The sequence below is a fragment of the Tyto alba genome, unplaced genomic scaffold (genome assembly GCF_018691265.1).
Source record: "Tyto alba isolate M040663 unplaced genomic scaffold, T.alba_DEE_v4.0 Super-Scaffold_27, whole genome shotgun sequence".
In the NCBI taxonomy this organism is placed as follows: Eukaryota; Metazoa; Chordata; class Aves; order Strigiformes; family Tytonidae; genus Tyto; species Tyto alba.
Window position 1 is genome coordinate 33174287 of NW_024881301.1, and position 18478 is coordinate 33192764.

An 18478-nucleotide genomic window follows, 5' to 3' on the forward strand; every position below is an offset into this window, starting at 1 on the left:
CATCCAGAACATACACTGGCACCACAGGTTTTGGAGTGTTTGCTCCACCATATCACTTTACATTATTTGGGAAAAATAATTTGTGATTAGGACAAGCAGACTTTAAAAAAACAAACAGAAACCTCCTGCTGATTCCCAAGGGCAAACTGGGTAGAAAGGATAGAACACTACTAAGCATTTCTGGTTTGAGCTGATAGACAATTTCTGTCATAGCTGATAGCTATGTTGAATATTCAGTAGGAAATCAATGTCCCAGCCAATTGTGAGTTATAGGGCTGGATATAATTCTGTTATACTTGCGATGGAACTCACTTAGGCTGTTAATGATGACAGATATTGAATCTAGGCATCAGGGTGTGCTCCTGAGTGCACTTAACTAGGAACCTACCTCACAATTACTAGTATCCTTCAAGGGTGGGTGGGAAGCAAGGAAATGCCATCAACTATTCAGACCAGTAAGGTGGTAAGAGGGGAACACAGAGATATATGAAACAATGTATTGTGTGAGTTTTCAGGGCAGATTTTTCCTTCTTGAGCAGAGGATTTTCTCTGTCATTTCAACATAAACTAATGACACACATGCATAGTCTTGTCTAACATGCAGTATTCCATCTCATCTATTACAGGGTTATGACAAATGCTGTTAACTTCTCCCACAGTCAGCCATACTACTGACAAAATATAATGTCAACACTAACAGAGTTTACCTTAGCAGCTTTCCTGGTAGATATTCAGTATGCTCCTATGCTATCATGCAAAAGAATTACAGGTTGTACTCATAGATTCTCAGATACCATCAAAAGGACAGAGAGGCTAATAACAAGATACTCCTCTAAGTTCTATAAACAGATCTTTGAAAACAATAAAACTCTGCCACAGTTCAATTAGAGAAACAGACTTCACTGACTATATCTGCCCACAGAATCCTAAGAAAAGTCAAGAATATTTTCAACAAAAAAACCTGTCTTTTCAATGGAAAATTGCTCTACTGACTTTCCTCAGTATCACTACTTGCATATACAGAAAAAAAGGAGTAACAAATGTAGAAATATTGTTGAAGATATTGTTAGATATATTCTGCTAGATAGGGAAGAATACAAGCAGGAAGATGTCTTTGATATATCTTGATAGTTTAACAGTCTGTTCCTGTCAGCAGGTGTCTCAGAGACTTCATTGCAGTGAAGAAGCTGTCACCCAGAGATAGTCAGTGAGATGTCTATTTGGCTGGAAAACACAAAGATTTTGGTGCTCTAGATATATACTGTCATCCAGCATAGTAACTGCAGGACCGTGACAACCTACTGTTTGCTCTGATCCCATCTGCAGCCCTGAATCCAGAACACTCTGCAGTCTTGCCAACACACCCCTCTTTGATCTGTGCTGCTGTAGGAAGGCATAGTAGTATGGCAAAAATGTACAATGAAAAACACTGTTTGTCCTGATACCAATACCCATGAATAGAACTTTTGCCTTCTTTTGGATAATGAATATCTGCTAAGTTAAAGCTGTGCCTGGATTCACATATGACACATGAGAACTTTCCACGAAAGAAAACACTGACTGAAAACTGTAGCAAATCCTGATAAAGTGAAATCATAGAGAAGAGAGGAAGACCACCTGTGGCTTTGAGACACAATCATTTATCTAGCAGCAAACTCTGAGATATTGGTCATAAATAAAACAAGGACTTTTCTTACCATCATCATAGATGAATCTATCTAGTTTTACATATTTATATCAGATAACAATAAAACATGCATATAGATGCATGACCTTTAATTAAAGTACTCTTTTTAATATAAATAAAAAGCTTGTATATTTAGATAGAAATCTACAGGTGTATAGAGAAGTGGTAACTTTAGAAGGGGGGAATAAGATCTACTGTCTTTTGGCTTTTATGAAAAATGGAATAACACAGAGCTCTATTAGACTCAAACAGCAGGAGAGTCGGATGCACTCAGTTACCTTCCTTTATAAGTCAAGTTCACTAGAGTTTAAATTACTGTGCTATTTTTAATGAACATCCCTCTTTGCTATCTACTGCTTCACATTACTGCTTAACAAACAAGTATAGTAAGAAAGAAATTCATTCTTATACATGAGGTGGGTGAAAAAGCCCCTGGAGATAGCTTCATCAATCCAGTCAAGCAACTTCAAAAAAATCTTTATGCATTCTTTTAACAGATTGGATGGGAACATGCTTTCTGTTATCTCCAACACCAACGTTATCACTCCATTCTACATGTCTTCAGTAACACATACTGGAGGCTGAAGTAATAGATTCATTTAATCATCTGAATTCAGAGTCACCTCTTCTGGTAGACTCCTATAATTCATACCAGTAGGAATCAGACCTCAGCCATCTCAACCTCACCTTGTTCAAAAGCTTTGTAAAACAAATCTGTTATTTACTGTTTTCCTGATCCTCTGGGGAAGGTAAACATACAACAGAATATCACCATTATACTGGAAACACTGCAGCTGTAATTTTATCATAGATTTCCTATGGATTTTAATATATCATATCAAATATAATCAGATATTTATAGACAAAGACTTAAGAGAGAGCTTGAGATTTTTAAAAATGGCCAATTACTCCCTGGCCCCAAACCATCAGTGTGGTTTCCCAACCAGGCATTGTCCTTGCCTCATCCCTGTGGCTGCCACTGGGCCTTGTGTCAGTCCCCTGGCTGGGTCTCGTGGGGCTGGGGACAGGGGTTGAGTAACTGCCTATGTCATGGCCCCCGTCTCCCCCACCCCCCGAAACTGACTGCCAAAGGAGGGAGTCTTCCATGAAACCACAGAAAGTTGTTGTTCAATGAAAAGAAAGTGATTTTCCAGAATGTTACATCTGAATTTAAGGCAGTCTAACCAGGAGGTACCTGGTTTGCCTGGTTTTCCTTAGCAGCTGTGGCCAATATTGCTTCATAGCTGTCATCTGCCCAAAGTCACAACCATTAGCCCTCTCACCACCTTCTGTCTCACCACACAATGATTTTCTTTACAGATATGGGGGACAAAAGCATCTTCATGAAATTACCCTTTGATCGCTCTTAAGTACTTATACAACAAAATGAACACATGTTCCTAGCCCTGTCTCCAACACAGAGGAATTTTTGTATCTGAGGCTGGATATTGAAAGTGCAGTCACAGTCACCATTTTCTCATTTTGTACCTTAAATTAAATTGGAATAATGTGTGGCAAGCAATGGTCCTGATGTATTTCTCACAACAAATACGTGTATAAATATTTCCTATGTTCAAATATGCAATTGTCCAGACTTCTTTTATTCAGCAATCTCAAATCTGATGTCAAAGTAGTTAATTGAAGGGCTGTGTGTTCACTCCTACCACTTACGGAAGGATTAGTACACAAAGATATCTCACCTTTTACAACCACTCATCTCTCTGCAATCCCTTTTCTTTACTGAATATTACTGGCACTTTCTTGTTCAATGCAGATTTCCTGTCAAACATCATTGTGAGACTTCAGGGAAAAAAATCTTTGCAATTTTTGGTACTAGACATACCACAAAATAGTATATTCTGACATATTTTTAGTGAGATAAAAATGCTGTGTTATTTTTTTATAGATGTGGGAAGAGAAACATATTTTATAAAATCTTTTAGAAAAATTCTGCAGCATATACCCTGAAAGCCTGATCAGTAAGTGTCTTCAAGAATATGAATCTAGAATTAATTGAAATTTTATTTGAGCTTTCCTGTTCACCTTTATGACAGATTTTCAAACCAAAAACTAGTGAAACCTAACTCTGCACTGTAGAGGTAGTCCAAGTACTCACAAATGTCACCTACTGGAGGCTGTACTGCTTTCAATATTTTTGTCTCATGTGGAAAAGAACATTCTCTTGATTGAACTGTTTCTATGGAAATCTTATAAAAGATAACCTACTTCAATGATTAATTATCTTGTGTGGCTAAAAAGAATTTAAATTCAGGACAATATGGCCATTCAGTGGGATAGGATCCAAGTCCTGCTTAGCAAGACAGCACCTTGAGATGAAACTGTGCTGCTTCCAATTGCAGTAAGCATTGGAAATCCAGTATTTCCCCATTACCTCTGTGTGTGTTATATGAAAGCCAAAGCCCTCAAAGGCTGTCTTAATTAAATCAATCCATAAACCCATAAAGTTGTACAAAAGGAATAACTATGCAGCCATTACAAAGTGCTCACTCACTCCTGTGAGGAACAAAAGAAGTATCAAAGCTTTTCAAATTCTCTTTGCAAGATGTACCCACCTACAGTCAGACCTGTATGTAGATGGAAGAGAATAAAATCAAAATCCCAACAAGCTCCATGTAAATTTAGAAATATGCAGAAGTATAAAACAGTATTCCACCAGAGGATACAAAATAAAATCCTAGAGATACTGCTCAGTTGTGCACAGAGTGACACATTCTCACTGAAGACAAAGCAATTGTGGGGAAAAAAAAGATTAATAGTTGTTGAAATTTTTCAAAGCACTGAAGTCAGATCTAGTTTGATGGAGATGTCAAGCCATCAGATTGAAAGAGAAAGAGGCAGGTCAAACACAGGAGCCACATTCAGTTGTCAGTTTTTAAGTTCCTTGTGGTACCAGTGGAATTTTCTTTATGTGACGTCAGGAACTTAGTAATAAACTTGCTGATAGTTGTTGAAGCTCATTTTCTTTCCTACAAAACTCACTTACACAGAAAAACAGTATGTGAAATCCATCTGAAAAATTCCTACTGCTTCACCAAGATATTTTTAGATTCAAAAACTGATCTTGTTTATTCATCAAGGTTAAACTGAGGATCTCCAAAATCCAAACTGCCCTTCAAAAGTCTGAAAACCAACAGTAATATTTGCTCTTGCTCAGAATAAGATTTCTGGATCAACAATTTGTCCCACTCCCCATAAAGTCTATTTTTTAAATGATCATAATCACCAACAAGAAATTTCAGGGACTATGCACTACTGACTTTCAGACTTGCAACTCTTATTTTACGGAAGATTAAAGTGCTGTTCAGACTGTTTCTTTCAGTGTAAATTATTCCCCCCTCCCTTTTAATTTAGAAGTTTGATTCTCATTTGCACTCACAATTTTAAAACTCAAAATCAAGTTTATAAAATCTCAAGAAACCAATGGTATGAGTCTTCAAGGGCATCAGCTCCACAGTAGACATTTCCCAAGAGAAAATAAAAACTAGGGAAACCTGCAGTGAGGTGATGTATGTATAATGGTTGTAGTTTGCTGACACCCTTTAACTACTTCAGGATTTCATTGCAAGAGAGCAAAGTTGTGTAAAAATGCAAATTACCCCTTTCTTATAGTTTCTTAATGCACTGGCATACTTATGTATCTAAGGCATCAGTTTACAAACTAGACTATGAAAGACTCATTCAACAAAAAATATCAGTTCATCTAAAGCAAGGTTCAGGAACATAAACCTGAAATTATTAAGAAAGTTTTTTTGAACAGTCAAACCTGTTCTATGTCTGAGTTCAAAGCTGATTTGGCTGCAGTGGATATTGCTGTGAAATTGAAGCAGGCAGTAAGTTCAGACATGGATAAAAATGAACAAAGGTCTTGAAATCTACACATTGGAAAAATATTTGTAACTGTGCTCATGTAACATCCCCTGTTGCATGATCCATGGAGACATGCAGGCCTGAAACTATTTCAGCAGTGATAACAGCAATCCTGAGAGATGATTAATAAGAACATCTGATTTATGTTCTACATATCACTCATGACTCCTATCACTGGTGGAGACAGTTTGTCTTCTCTTTAACTTCATGGTCCTGGGATTTTTAATCTTTTTTCACAGAGAGCATTTTCTCATGGTTTTTATGTCAACTCCCTGCATTCCTAATGCTTTTATTTGTTTTGTTTTCTTTTCAAGAAGGACTGTTACAGAGGGCAGCAGCCACAGGAGGACATACTATTGATTTATATAATGGAAGCCTATCAGTGTGAATTTGACCTGTTGCTTTATGTTACAGGCTACCAAACTGCTACAGTTAAGTCCAATTGTGCTGTCTAAAATGGAGTATATATCCATTCAGCTGTCAAAGGTGAGACTGCAGCTTCTGTATACACGTCTGAACTACCTTTAAACACGCTAGTTTGGGTGAGGAAGGTAGAGTGGTTCAGCACAGGCCATAAAGCCCTCCTGAGCAGCTGTGTAAATATTCGGACAATTAGGCTAGGCTAAATTCTGTGTTGCTGTGACTACGCTGCCGGAAGTACCTGAACCAGCTCGTTTAAAGTAAGTTTGGGAAACGTACCTGAGCTGAAGTTGCTGCAGCCCTGCCCGGTAGCCCTAACCCTCAGTTCAAACAAGAGAAGCAGAGAAGGGACTGGAGCAACCTCAGCTCAGTGCCCTTTGTTATCTGTTCTGTAACATGCAGCTGGAAAACAGAAGGCTTTCATTTGTCAAGTAGATTCTATATTGATTGAGATCTCTGGAAAACAGAAGCCTCCATACAGTGATGAGGGCAGTGCATATACCCCGCAGACAATACAGAGTGTGTATGTAGCATGGTATGTAAGGAGTGTTGTGCTTTAAATACAGGTATCTGAGACTATGCTGCTTTTGTGAAAATAAAGTTGGACATTTAAATACATAACTAAGGAATTAACAACTTAATTTTAGCCATCTGCTTTCTGTAATATTTTTATTTCAACTGTAGTCTATATGACAGATGTTAAATTCCCTAATTCTGACTCCTGTTTTCAGTGTGAATTTTTTGTTTGTGCTTCTTCTGAGATACATAACAGGGCTCAAGATAAACTCTGAAAATACTGAAGTGTAAAGAGAACAAGTTTAATTATGGGTATTTGTGTGGAATGTAACATTTAAGATATCCTTCCTCAGTATGTATGATGAATTACTTACTGATAGTCCCAGTGCACAGGTAATTTATTACCTTCATATCTTTGCTGTAGAAAATAAAAAAATACAGTTTATGCAAGTATAGTAATCTATTACTTAATGATAGCTTCTGCTTCTGTGATTTAGGTGTCTACTAGAACATAAACCTTTGAAGGAAGTTCTTAATTGGAGGGAAGAGTACAAGGATTCATTCTGAGGAAAACATCAATTTCTGAAACATCAGATTTAGATCCATACACTGAAAATGAAAAAAGCACAAATCCAAACCATCTCAAGTTATATTTGCTGGTGTGTATAAAAAGATCTCATATTTTAACTGACATGCAAGAGGGATACTTGGATTTATACTGTAATGTAAAGTCATAATGTACTTTGTTTTCAAGCATTATGAAAATGTTTGTACTCAGAGATTAACTCAAGTGGACATAGTTCATAACTGAAAAATGAGAGGTGACAATAATTGCATATTTGGATCCACAAAGTTGGGGTATTTGTGTAAGGATTCAGATCAAGGATGGATGGAAAACAGCCATTTTGGGACTAATCAGCTATCTATAGTAGAAACACGTAACATTGACATATCCATTCGGTCAGGGGAAAAAAAAAACAAACCACCATCCATTTTTGCTAAATCACCTATTTATTCTGCTTCTACGGATAGAGAAATATGACTGCAAATATAAGGTTGGTGTCATACCAATTGATATAATTCTGAATATCGCAGTAGTGTCTAGATCCAACTAAGAGGGAGGCACAATTATACTTGGAAATTGCACAAACACTGTAAGACAGACTTCTGCCTAAGGACCTCAACAGAAGAGAAAAAAGCTGGGGAGAAGCAAACATTAATTCATCTGTTTTCTGAATGGATAATGTGGCACACAAAAACTTAATGAATTGCCATGTCTACCGATTGATGTCAGAGGGATTTAGATATCAAATAATTTTGAAACTGCAGACTGAAATTATGTGCCCTAGTCTGCAGTTAATTAAGAAACCGAATTCTAAACCGCTGAACCTCATTTGAGAACTTTAATTAAAAAAACATACAAAATCTGCCAAAACCAAAAAACAAAACATGCTCCCACCTACCTCCTCCCCCCAAACTCAGAAGAAACTCGCCAGCATTCATATTGCTGTTGAATCAGTCGTCTCCCTTGTGTCTCAAAAGATAACACTAATGACATTTTGATTGACATAGTGCATTTTTGCTTGGTTTGAATTCATCTGAGATGGGTACTAAATGTTTGATTTTGATTTGGTTTTGTACCTTTGTATTCAAAGAGTAAGAGCTGTCATTTTCAAGATGATGCACAATGGGGACACAATTTCTATTATAAAAGATGACAAAAAATACCATTCTTTTATATCACTGCTTTGAACTGGTGGTTTAGGAAGTCAGCCTTGATGATGCAAATATAAACAAAGCCTTTGAGCTTAAAGGCTATCTTCATCTTGTGTTGAACAGAACACAAACTGAATTTTAAAACCAAAGAGATGGGGCTATGCAGTTGTATTGGCAGTAAATCTAATTTTCAAGCTGCCCTCAGGCACCAAGACCAGCAGAATATTTGAAAGGACTGTGTAGAGGATTATTGTTTGATCCCTGTTTCAAGCTCAGGATTTACACTATGCTTCACTCTGTTGATAAACATCTCTGCTCTCATAGGCAAAGCTAGGCACTTTGCCTTATGACTCCAAATGCCCTCCTTGAGATTAGGTGAGCTCTCAGGGAGCAGGATGCAGCTCAGAGTATATCAAGACACGGAAAGGCCACAAAGCACAGTTGGAACACCATCTTCACTTTTGTCCAATGATCTCTCTTTGTTTAGTTATTAATACTGTTTCAATCAGATGCAACATGGAGATGAATATACAGTGTGTGAACAAAGCAAGTCAGTTTCCTTAACTCATCTACATTTGAAAATAGAAAAAGTAGTGAGGTTGAGTGACTGAGATATAACAGATGGATAAGATTTATACCTTACTCCATAAGTTTAGGAGCTATATGCTTTTGTAAATTTTCTACTGTCAACAATATATCTTCATTGCCTCCATGTCACCTTTCACCTCCCTTTTGTATTTATCAGAGAAATACAGTGTTTTATCTCTCAAAATTGGTGTGAGGGGAAGGGGAAGAAATGGAGAGCAGGTCATCTTTGCACCATATAATAGTGCTTTTTTGCAAAGTACTTCTTTAGTGCTTCGAATTCAAGTATTATGGGGGAGAATGAGAAACCTTTAGGTTTCCTATCCTCAGGCCAGTCTCATGACAATGGTTTTGACAGGAGCACCATCGGTTACAGAAAAAAAACACTAATGAGAAGTTAAGCCTATAAAGTTTTCATATCCTGTTTCATATCAACGATTTTTTGAAAACCAGACAAATGATCTTTCTATTTTCTTACTTATTTTTACCAGTGCTTCATTATGTTTGTCTTTTTTATAGAATTGAACTTTATACATAGTTTTGATTTACACATACTTGAGACTAGATTAAAATAGTGTTACTTCCTTGCCTTAAGAAATAAATTTAAATGAAAGTAATGAATTAATTGCTTTTTGTTGATGATTTTAATTGTTTCTATAGTTTATTCTTACAATTACTTACACTGTAATTTGAACTCAGATACGTATGAATAGTAAATCCAAATTTCAGGATTTAACATTTCAGAATGATAAGAAAAATCCAGTGAATATTTTCTACCTTCCATGTTACTGATTATAATGGAAATATGTGAACTGATCAGAAATGACCAATCTTGTCCCTAGCTCCTAAAAATAAGCCTGATTATTAACTGTAGGTTACATTTCAGCATTGTCAGACTGAGTCAAAAACATAAAAACTGTCTGTTCTGTCTAGCAATACATGAACAGTTTTAATTTATGTAGATAAGCATACACATACATGCATACATCCACAGCAAGCACTATTACTGGCTGGAAGACAGAGGGGGAAGAAAAGACTTTAAAGACTATTTTCAAGCTTAACTTTAAACAAACAAATTCTCTTAGCACTGTTGTTATTCACTGAAAGACAATGTTCATAACAGTCAAAAAATGTGCTGTTCTTTACTGGACATTCAAGAGAATTCCTCTGTAGAAAACAGAATTGACTCGTGGCAAAAAGAGAAAACTTAAAGTGAGCAGAAATTAAGAAGGCATGAGCAGGGTCTCAAATAGCTTTCAAAGGCTCTGATAATTAAAATTATTTAATAAGAAACATACTTTCTTCTCCCCAAACGTGCTAGATCCAAGAATTCTATGCTTACTGAAAAGAAATGCTTCATATTTCATCCATGAACATATAGGGAGGATTCCTATAATAATTCAACTTCATGACAAACAGAGAAACAAATTAGACTGGACAGAAAAATTGCCTATATAAAGGACCTTCAAAGTTAACATAACTGCTTTATAATAGATACAGACTTGACTGGCAACCTGAAGTGACAGGCACTGTAATTGAAGAGACTTAGGTTAGAATCAATGATTGAACTTTAAAGTGCTAATCAGAGCTATAGTGGTGATCGATTTTGAACAATTTTAAGCCTACTTATCAAATGATCTGGACTGACAATTAGTAAAGCATTAAAATAATGGGTTCAGGAAGAAACAGAGGGTATTGATCAGAAAAGTGGAGAGGGAGAGGAGAAGCAAAGACAGAACGCCTGAATTTCAGAATGAAAAATATTTCTAAGGTGTTGGAAACACAAGTTCACTGATGTCTAAATGCAGATAATAAACAAAAGCTCAATTAGAAAAAAAAAAAAAAAACAACACTAAGTTTAGATGACTGCTGCAACAGAAGAGTGGTGATGAGAATTATTCATAGTGAATAACGTATTCAGAATTAATAAATGTTTCTGGCTGAACATAAATTATCCAAGCAGCACACATAACTGCAGATGTTGTCTAGACAGTTTTAGAAGCACGTTAGCCTTTTAGAGAACTGCAGTGCTATTTTCTGTGAGTTTTCTGATGCCATTGACCACCTCTAATTCACTGCTCTTATTGGACAAACACTACGCTTCCAACATATTTCCCTGTGCAAAGGGAATTCTGGGGACCCAAGATCTGTCCCAGAAAATTTTGTCACCATTTTGCATTATTGAAGTAGCTCAAAGCAACCACAAGCATAAAGAGAGGGAACTGTCTCGATATCTACTACCCGAAGAAAAAGCATACATATGTTAAGCAAACCTCTAGCAGAGACAAGACAACACATGTAACAACATCTGAATGCCCATGGAGAGAAACTTAAATTAGAACCACTGAAACAGTTCAAGTAGTGAATGTGCAGATTAGGACACTTTCAGTCAAACTCATATATGTCCACTGAACACAATGCTCTGACTAATGCTGTCATTTGAAACAAGAACATGCTGTGAATGCAAATAACCCCTAAATAGAAGCAGGTCTGGATTCCTGCACAGACTCTGAGCACTTACAAACTGGAGAGTAAGGTTTAAAAATACATCCTGAAACCCAGATTAACACCCATGAGTCATTCCTGTCTGTCCTAGTTACAAACAGAAAACAACAGCTTAAAGGAAAAGATTTTTAAAATCTTCAACAGCGTTATCACACCGGACTAATGACATCATCCTAAATAGACTCATTTTACACAGCACCAGATTAGCTACTTGGGAACAAACACCAATTCAACTACACTTTTGCCATGATGTATATTGAAAAGTGACATTAAAAAGAGGGAACAATAGTGTCCAACATGTTATACTCTCTAGATTTCTTCTTGTTGCAGTTTCAAACTTGGCTGCAGATACATATAGCCCTTGTTTATCTCTGAAATGCAAACATGCTCCAAAACACTCAATGCTACTTGCACTTTCAACTCTATTTTTTGCTGGTATTGTAGGATAAAGCTCTTCACAGAAATGACAGAGCCTGTAGTACACACATCAGTTATTCTCTGGCTGCATCAGTAGAATCATTCCTGACCTACTTTCTCTTATTTTTTCCATCTGCACTTTTATTTATGTTCCTATTTACAGAGCTGACACTGGATGCTTTTCATTTCTTGTTTGAAAATGTCTCATATATGGGAACTTTCCTCTGCTACTGCCCTTTCCAGATTTCATTATTTTGAGATATCCCTACATGTTATTGCAAATAATCATGCTGTTTAGGTTAGTGACTAATGGCAAATCCAGAATGGGACAGCCCTGTAACAGACTATCAAACAGTAAATAAAAATGTGTAACAGCCAAGTCTGAAGACTCAGACAACAAGTCACAACTGAAATCATTACCCTTAATAACTTATTTTTTAAAAAAAGGAGGAATCTATAATTTAACCAAATGGAATACTGTGGGCAAGATATGAGCCTTAGTCAAGTTGTTCAGGTACACCTCTGACAGTACAAAATGTTTTGAAGGGTCTATGAACAGAGATTAGCCAAAGGAACAGGATCTGGTGGTACAAGGGGAGTCATACTTTTCATAAACTGATGGTAGATACACTTTCAGAATGCATACCTTATTTTTTTGCGTATCATTAAAATATAAAACCACTGAGTTCCTTCCTCTGAGTTCAGAAATATCATTATATGCTCAGAAAAGAACCATTTGACAAAGTCAGTAAAAGTAGCTAATCACTACAGGCAGAATTTGTTTAACTTAACTTTCCCTATCCCATCTAAATTAATCATTTATGCTTCCTTTAGAGATAATGGAGACATTCTACACCTTCCCAGAAGATGATTAATCCTGCCTGTTTTATGATGGGAAGAAAGCATCTAGAGAGACAATTTACTACAGAGAAAAATAACATGACAAAAAAGGATGTTAGTCCTAATTTACACATTTTGAAAATAAGGCAAATAAAGGAGAGAGAGATATAGTTTATACTGATTGAAACAACAAAGAAAACCCTATGCAGCAGCACACATGGGAAAAATAAATAAATTTAAGAGCATTCTTGGGATATGTCATAGCCAATAGCAGCATCCTGATTTTCATTTACATATTTATTTAAGACATAATGCCAAATCCTCAGCTGCTATAAACCATCATTATTCCATTTAAGTCAATAAGACTTCATTAATTTACACTAGTAGCATGTTTGGTCAATAAAATTTACAATCAAAGGAAAAATTAGAGCAGATGGCAGGCAGAAAGATTAAGGGACTCTGTGAATTTAGCCAAAATAGAGAATATAAAGAAACAAGGACTTTGTTCTTTGAAAAATAAACTAATGGACCTCATTCAGAAAATGTTGAAGGAGCAGGGACAGATGCTTCAGCATCATTTGAACCTTTGTCACATGAAAGAACTCAGGGTAGAGACTGAAATGCATACATGTGTGGGACACTGATATGGGGCTAATTACATAAGTAGTCTTCTAGTCTAACTCTGAAAAACTCAATAGACTTGGTATTTGAGTTAAGTCTTATGTTTGTTATTTGTTATTATTAAGAAATATTTCTGATGCTGCTACAATTATATGGACATAAGCTATGCTGTATTTCTTATCTTTTGAATTTAAATAATTATGGACACTTTTTTGTAAATCCCACCACAATACAGAAGGTTAGAATTTATACATATCTCTATTGTATATATATATTGTATATAATATATACTATATTAGACCTTCTGTCTCTCATTCCATACATAATATGTAAGTAAGTGTGTATATATAAAACTTTATATAAGCTCCATACACAAACCTGCTCACTCCCACAAAGAAAACCCCTCAGCCTACAGCGCTGCTCACACTGGGATCCCCAATACACCACAATGAGGGTTCTACCTAGAGAAAGAGACTGGTTGTGTCCTACCCAGCTCATTAAATGCGTCGAGAGTGAGTAGCAAAGAGAAACAGCATTCTTAGACCTTCCCTTTTTTAGATTCCTGAAAACTGTATTCTGTCTTTATTATGCTTTAAGCTTTCCCAAATTAAAGATACAACTTAAATCACTCAAGAAGTGCTGCCTTGGGTACCGAACTGCTGTATACTCACAAGATTTCCTTGGCTCTTCTTCTCCTTCCTATCAGTTCTTCACTTCTCAGTTTCTTTGGCAAGCAAGACAAGACAATATGTTTTTTGTTTGTCTCTGCATGAGAGATGAAAGCTTTCCACTTCTCCTTCTTCCCAATGCTGATGTTGCAGCACCAAATACACTTTCAAGATGAAAAACCCATAGAAAGCCAGCACTCAATACAAAATTTCTGTTCTGTTGCTGTCTACAAAAACTGATGAATATAAAGAATAGCAAGCACCCAACTGCATACAGAAAAGCTGTAGTTACAGTGGCAATTTCCCTTGGGACTTCACATATCACAACTATAGTACTTTATGGATCTGATTAGAAACAGCCAATTATTTTGAATCACAGTATTCCGTGCCAACATTTCCATGGAGTTTTCTTAAATATTCAGAATGATTTGCCAATGCTTCTTGCATATACACAGAGTTAAACCTACTAAACTCAATTATTAACCACCTTAAATAAGGTATTTTACACTGACAAACACAAAATCTGGAGAGAAAAATGCCTCAATGACTAAGATTTATTCTTAGATCTTGCTGAAAAACTAATGCAGTAAAACTTGCCAGTTGAAGAATATGATCGTATGCAATATAACAATGTACTAAAGAAGTGGCTTAAAAGAAGGTGGCTTTCATTATTTGGAGAAGGAGTTGCCATTAGTTTGAAACAAAGAGGTCTCTTTGTCTTGGTATCTGTAAGGTACCTTGAGAACATATGAAAATACGTAAGCTGATAAGAAAGCTAGTTGAATGTTTACCAATTTATGCATCTGCCAGAACAAGTAGGAGGAGAAATAGAATATTCATCTATACTCTACCTTACAACTTCGTGGCCCAACCTGATGTCACTGGATTCTCAGAATGGTTCCTTCTGCTCTTTTCCATGATGGACTTTCAGGTGGCATTTTCCGAACCAGATGCTTAGACAAAAAAGCACTGGTCATTTCCATCAGTAGATTCATCACTCCAAGTCAGAGCTAGCAAAGGAGTAGAAATTCTTCTATTAGTGCCAAATGATAGAAAGCAAGTATAAAATGATCTTACAGGTGTAGGAGACTGTGTAGGACTTTGTTTGTCTCAACATCGCTGCTGCACCACTACCACTTCCTGGCCTCCGCATCCTGTTGATGCGACAGAGTACGCCTTGAAGGAGACGGGTAGCCCCCGAAGAAACCACGACGTCTGCCCGAAGCGCAAATAACAACATCCCTGGCAGTACCAGCCAGACTGCACCTGCGCGCAAGCCGGGTCGGGAGGAAATTGAGGCGAGGAAGATGTGCAGAGGCTGAAGGCACCGTGGGCCGACCCTCGCCAGCGAGACCACCATGACCGCCGGGGCATGCGCGCATGGAGGTCCACGGGGCGGCACATATTACAACGAGCTCTGTGGAAATGGGCGGACTTTTCCAGGAAATCGTGGGGACTAAGGCGATAAAAGGACTGCGTACTCTGTACTGAGGGGTGCGTGCGTTTTCTTGTGTGCGTGCGTTTTCTTGTGTGCGTGCGTTTTCTTGTGTGCGCGTTTCTTGTGTGCGGGCGCTTTGTGTGTGTGAGTGCATGTGTGCTCCCAAAACATCTCTCTTGTGGACTTCGGCGGAGCTTGGAGCTTGGACCATCATCGATTGCACCGAGACTGAGCCAACGGGACATCGCGGGCTCGTGGTGGTGGTGATTAATCTTGCTGCATCTCTACTATTTCCTAGCTTAGGGATTCCGACTCTCTCTTCCTCTTTCTCCCTGTCCTATCGCTCTTACCAGCCGCTTGTTTAATAAAGGTTACAAGGTTGCCCGGCATCTGACCTCGTTTGTGTCTTAATCTCGCTCTTGGGATCGTTTAAGAACCCTCCCTGATATCGAATCGGGACATCCCCGATATCGGATCGGGACATCTTTTTAATTGGCGTCACGGACAGGATCCCTAGAGACGAGAGTGCCGTACTACCTTGCCGTGTTGGATGTAAACCTCTCAGGATGAATTGAGCCCCCTTTCGTGTTACATTGAAGTGTGCCCTCCTGAGAGCAAAATCGGGGGAACTGTGGGCTGTGATACTGCCTTTGTGTTTGAGTGACGTGAGGCCTCTTGAGAGCGAACCGTGTGGTCCTCTCAGAACGAAAACCAATTTTGGTTGCTCTTTGTGTGAGAGATTCAGATTTTAGTCTCCTGAGAGCGAATAGGGGAAACGTGGATACTAAGCTGTGACCCTCTCAGGACAAATTCCCCTTTTTTGTTGTTCTATACCCAGATTTAACCTCCTGGGAGAGAATAGGGGAACTCTGACATTGACGTGTGTCCCTCCCAGGACGATGATCCCCTTTGCATCAGGAAAAGGAAAACAAATGGTCGCCTCAGAGGCAGCCGATGCTTGTGATAATGTGCCCTCAGGGGCTGAAGGAATAGAAAAATTGTATGATCTGTTGGAGGCACACCGATCTCGCCCCTCAATCCAGGGACAAGATTGGGCGAAAAACCACTGGTTTCAACCACAGAGTGTGGTGGATAGGATAAGGGTATTGCAGAAGGAAGCTAAGGTTAAGAGAGGAAAAGGAAAAGCCATAATTTGTGCAGTGTTAGGAGCAAGTCTGGCAGCTGCGGTGGAGGAGAGAGAGCAGAAGTCTCAGCAAGTTGATACTGTAATAGACTCCCTGAAGACTGCAATACAGACCCTGCAGGAACAATTGAGAGAAACCAAAGATTTGTTAGAGGAGGAAAGGAATCAAAATGCAATATTGAAGGATGAATTGAGAGAGCAATTATTGACAGAGACAGATACATTGGCGGAGGCAAGAGTTAAACTTTTGGAGAAGGGTATAAGGCAAATTTATCCCCAAAGAGATTTGCAGAAAGCGAAAGAAACTGTAGAAAAGGTCCCTCATATGTATCCGCTGGTTAAAACAGAGTATGTTTACGAGGACGAGAGCGACGACCGTCCTCAGGTAATCACCAAAGAAGTCCCATTTACAGCAACTGAATTGGCAAAGTTGAAAAAGGATTTTGCAAGGACTGCAAAAGAATCAGAGACAGAGTATGTTTGGAGAGTGTCTTTGTCAGGAGGGGATGGAATCATGTTGTCAGAGAAAGAAGCAGAAGGATATTGGGGTCCGGGTGTGTTTCTAACTACCGGCGACCGCCGAGCCCCATGGTCATTGACTCAGAGAGCCGCATATTGGGCCGGAGGGCTGAACCCCTTGGAGAGGGGAGATCCCCTTGCCATAAGAGGTACGGTGGATCAGTTAGTCGAAAGTGTGCAGAAGGCAGCTTGTCTGCAGATGATGTATGATCGAGAACTCAAGCCCAACCAGGGTTCACCAATGATGATGCCTGTGGACCCAGAGAGGATGACCCCCCTGATACGAGGACTCCCTGATTCTCTGAAACCCTTTGGCATTCAATTGCAAGGGAAGATTCAAAACACCCCCAATGCAGAAAGAATGACAGCTGCTCTGGAGGGGACTGTGACCCCTGACCATCACAAGTCAGGGAGGAAAGTATGGACATGGGGAGAGGTAGCCCAGGAATTGATTAACTTTGGGAGAAAATATGGCCCTGTTGGTGGGTCGTCCCAAAGAACAGAAGCCAGAGTCGTACGGGCTGCAGAGCAGATTAGTAGGCAACCATCATTCATGGGAAAGAGCCAAGGCTCAGTGTCACCCCGAATTCGGAACCCCGGGAGAGAGAGACCCCTGACTCGACACGGACTGTGGCAACTAGGGCTTCAGAAAGGCATTCCTCGAGACTTGATGGATGGTCTTTCGAGCCAGAAGTTAGAACAACTGGTGGAGAAATGGTCTGAACGAAGGGTCACTTTCAAACCGACCCCTAGTGCTCCACCCTTGATAGACCTTGGAGAGGAGCCGACCAGGGAAGATAAGGTGGCGGGAAACTAGACCCTCCGCCCCCCGAAGGTGAGGGGGGAGGCGGAGGATGGATGTTCGTAAGACAACTCACCAGCAATTCAAAAGGGGATTTATTGATTACTGTTGCTGTAGGACCGAGGAAAAGACTAGTAACATTTCTGATTGATACTGGGGCACAAATTACCGCGCTAACGCGGACCGAAGCAGAATTATGTGGAATTTCAATTCCGTCTAGAAATCTAATTGTCTTGGATGCCTTGGGAAAAACACAGTCAGTGCCCATGACTCCGGTGACACTCTGGTTACCAGGAGAGGAAAACCCTGTCAACACTATGGTGGCCATAGGATCTTTCCAGATGAATCTTTTAGGTATAGATGTTTTAAAAGGTAGACAGTGGCGGGACACCCAGGGAAATTCATGGTCTTTTGGTGTTCCCCAGATCAGGCAATTAACCGAAACATCAGGCACAGAGGTGCGGTTGTTGCAAGCAGCACTTACCTTACCCCCCTCCAAATTGACAAATGTAAAACCCTACCCATTGCCTCTAGGAGCAAGGGAGGGAATTACACCAGTTCTGGAAGATTTGAAAAAACAAGGGGTTGTTGTTCCCACTCACTCCCCCTTCAACTCTCCAGCATGGCCGGTCCGAAAACCAAACGGCAAATGGAGATTGACAATAGATTATAGGAGGCTTAATGCCAATACAGGTCCATTAACAGCTGCTGT

The 18478-nt window shown here is 38.9% G+C and overlaps 1 protein-coding gene across 1 annotated transcript; it reads left to right on the forward strand.

Annotated features, from left to right (window-relative positions):
* The first annotated feature begins 16200 nt into the window (after positions 1–16200).
* On the forward strand, positions 16201–17794 carry LOC116961758. Its single transcript, XM_042797874.1, has one exon. It carries the CDS (start codon positions 16201–16203, stop codon positions 17779–17781), a length of 1581 nt encoding a protein of 526 aa, XP_042653808.1. The 3' UTR covers positions 17782–17794.
* The last annotated feature ends 684 nt before the right edge of the window (positions 17795–18478 follow it).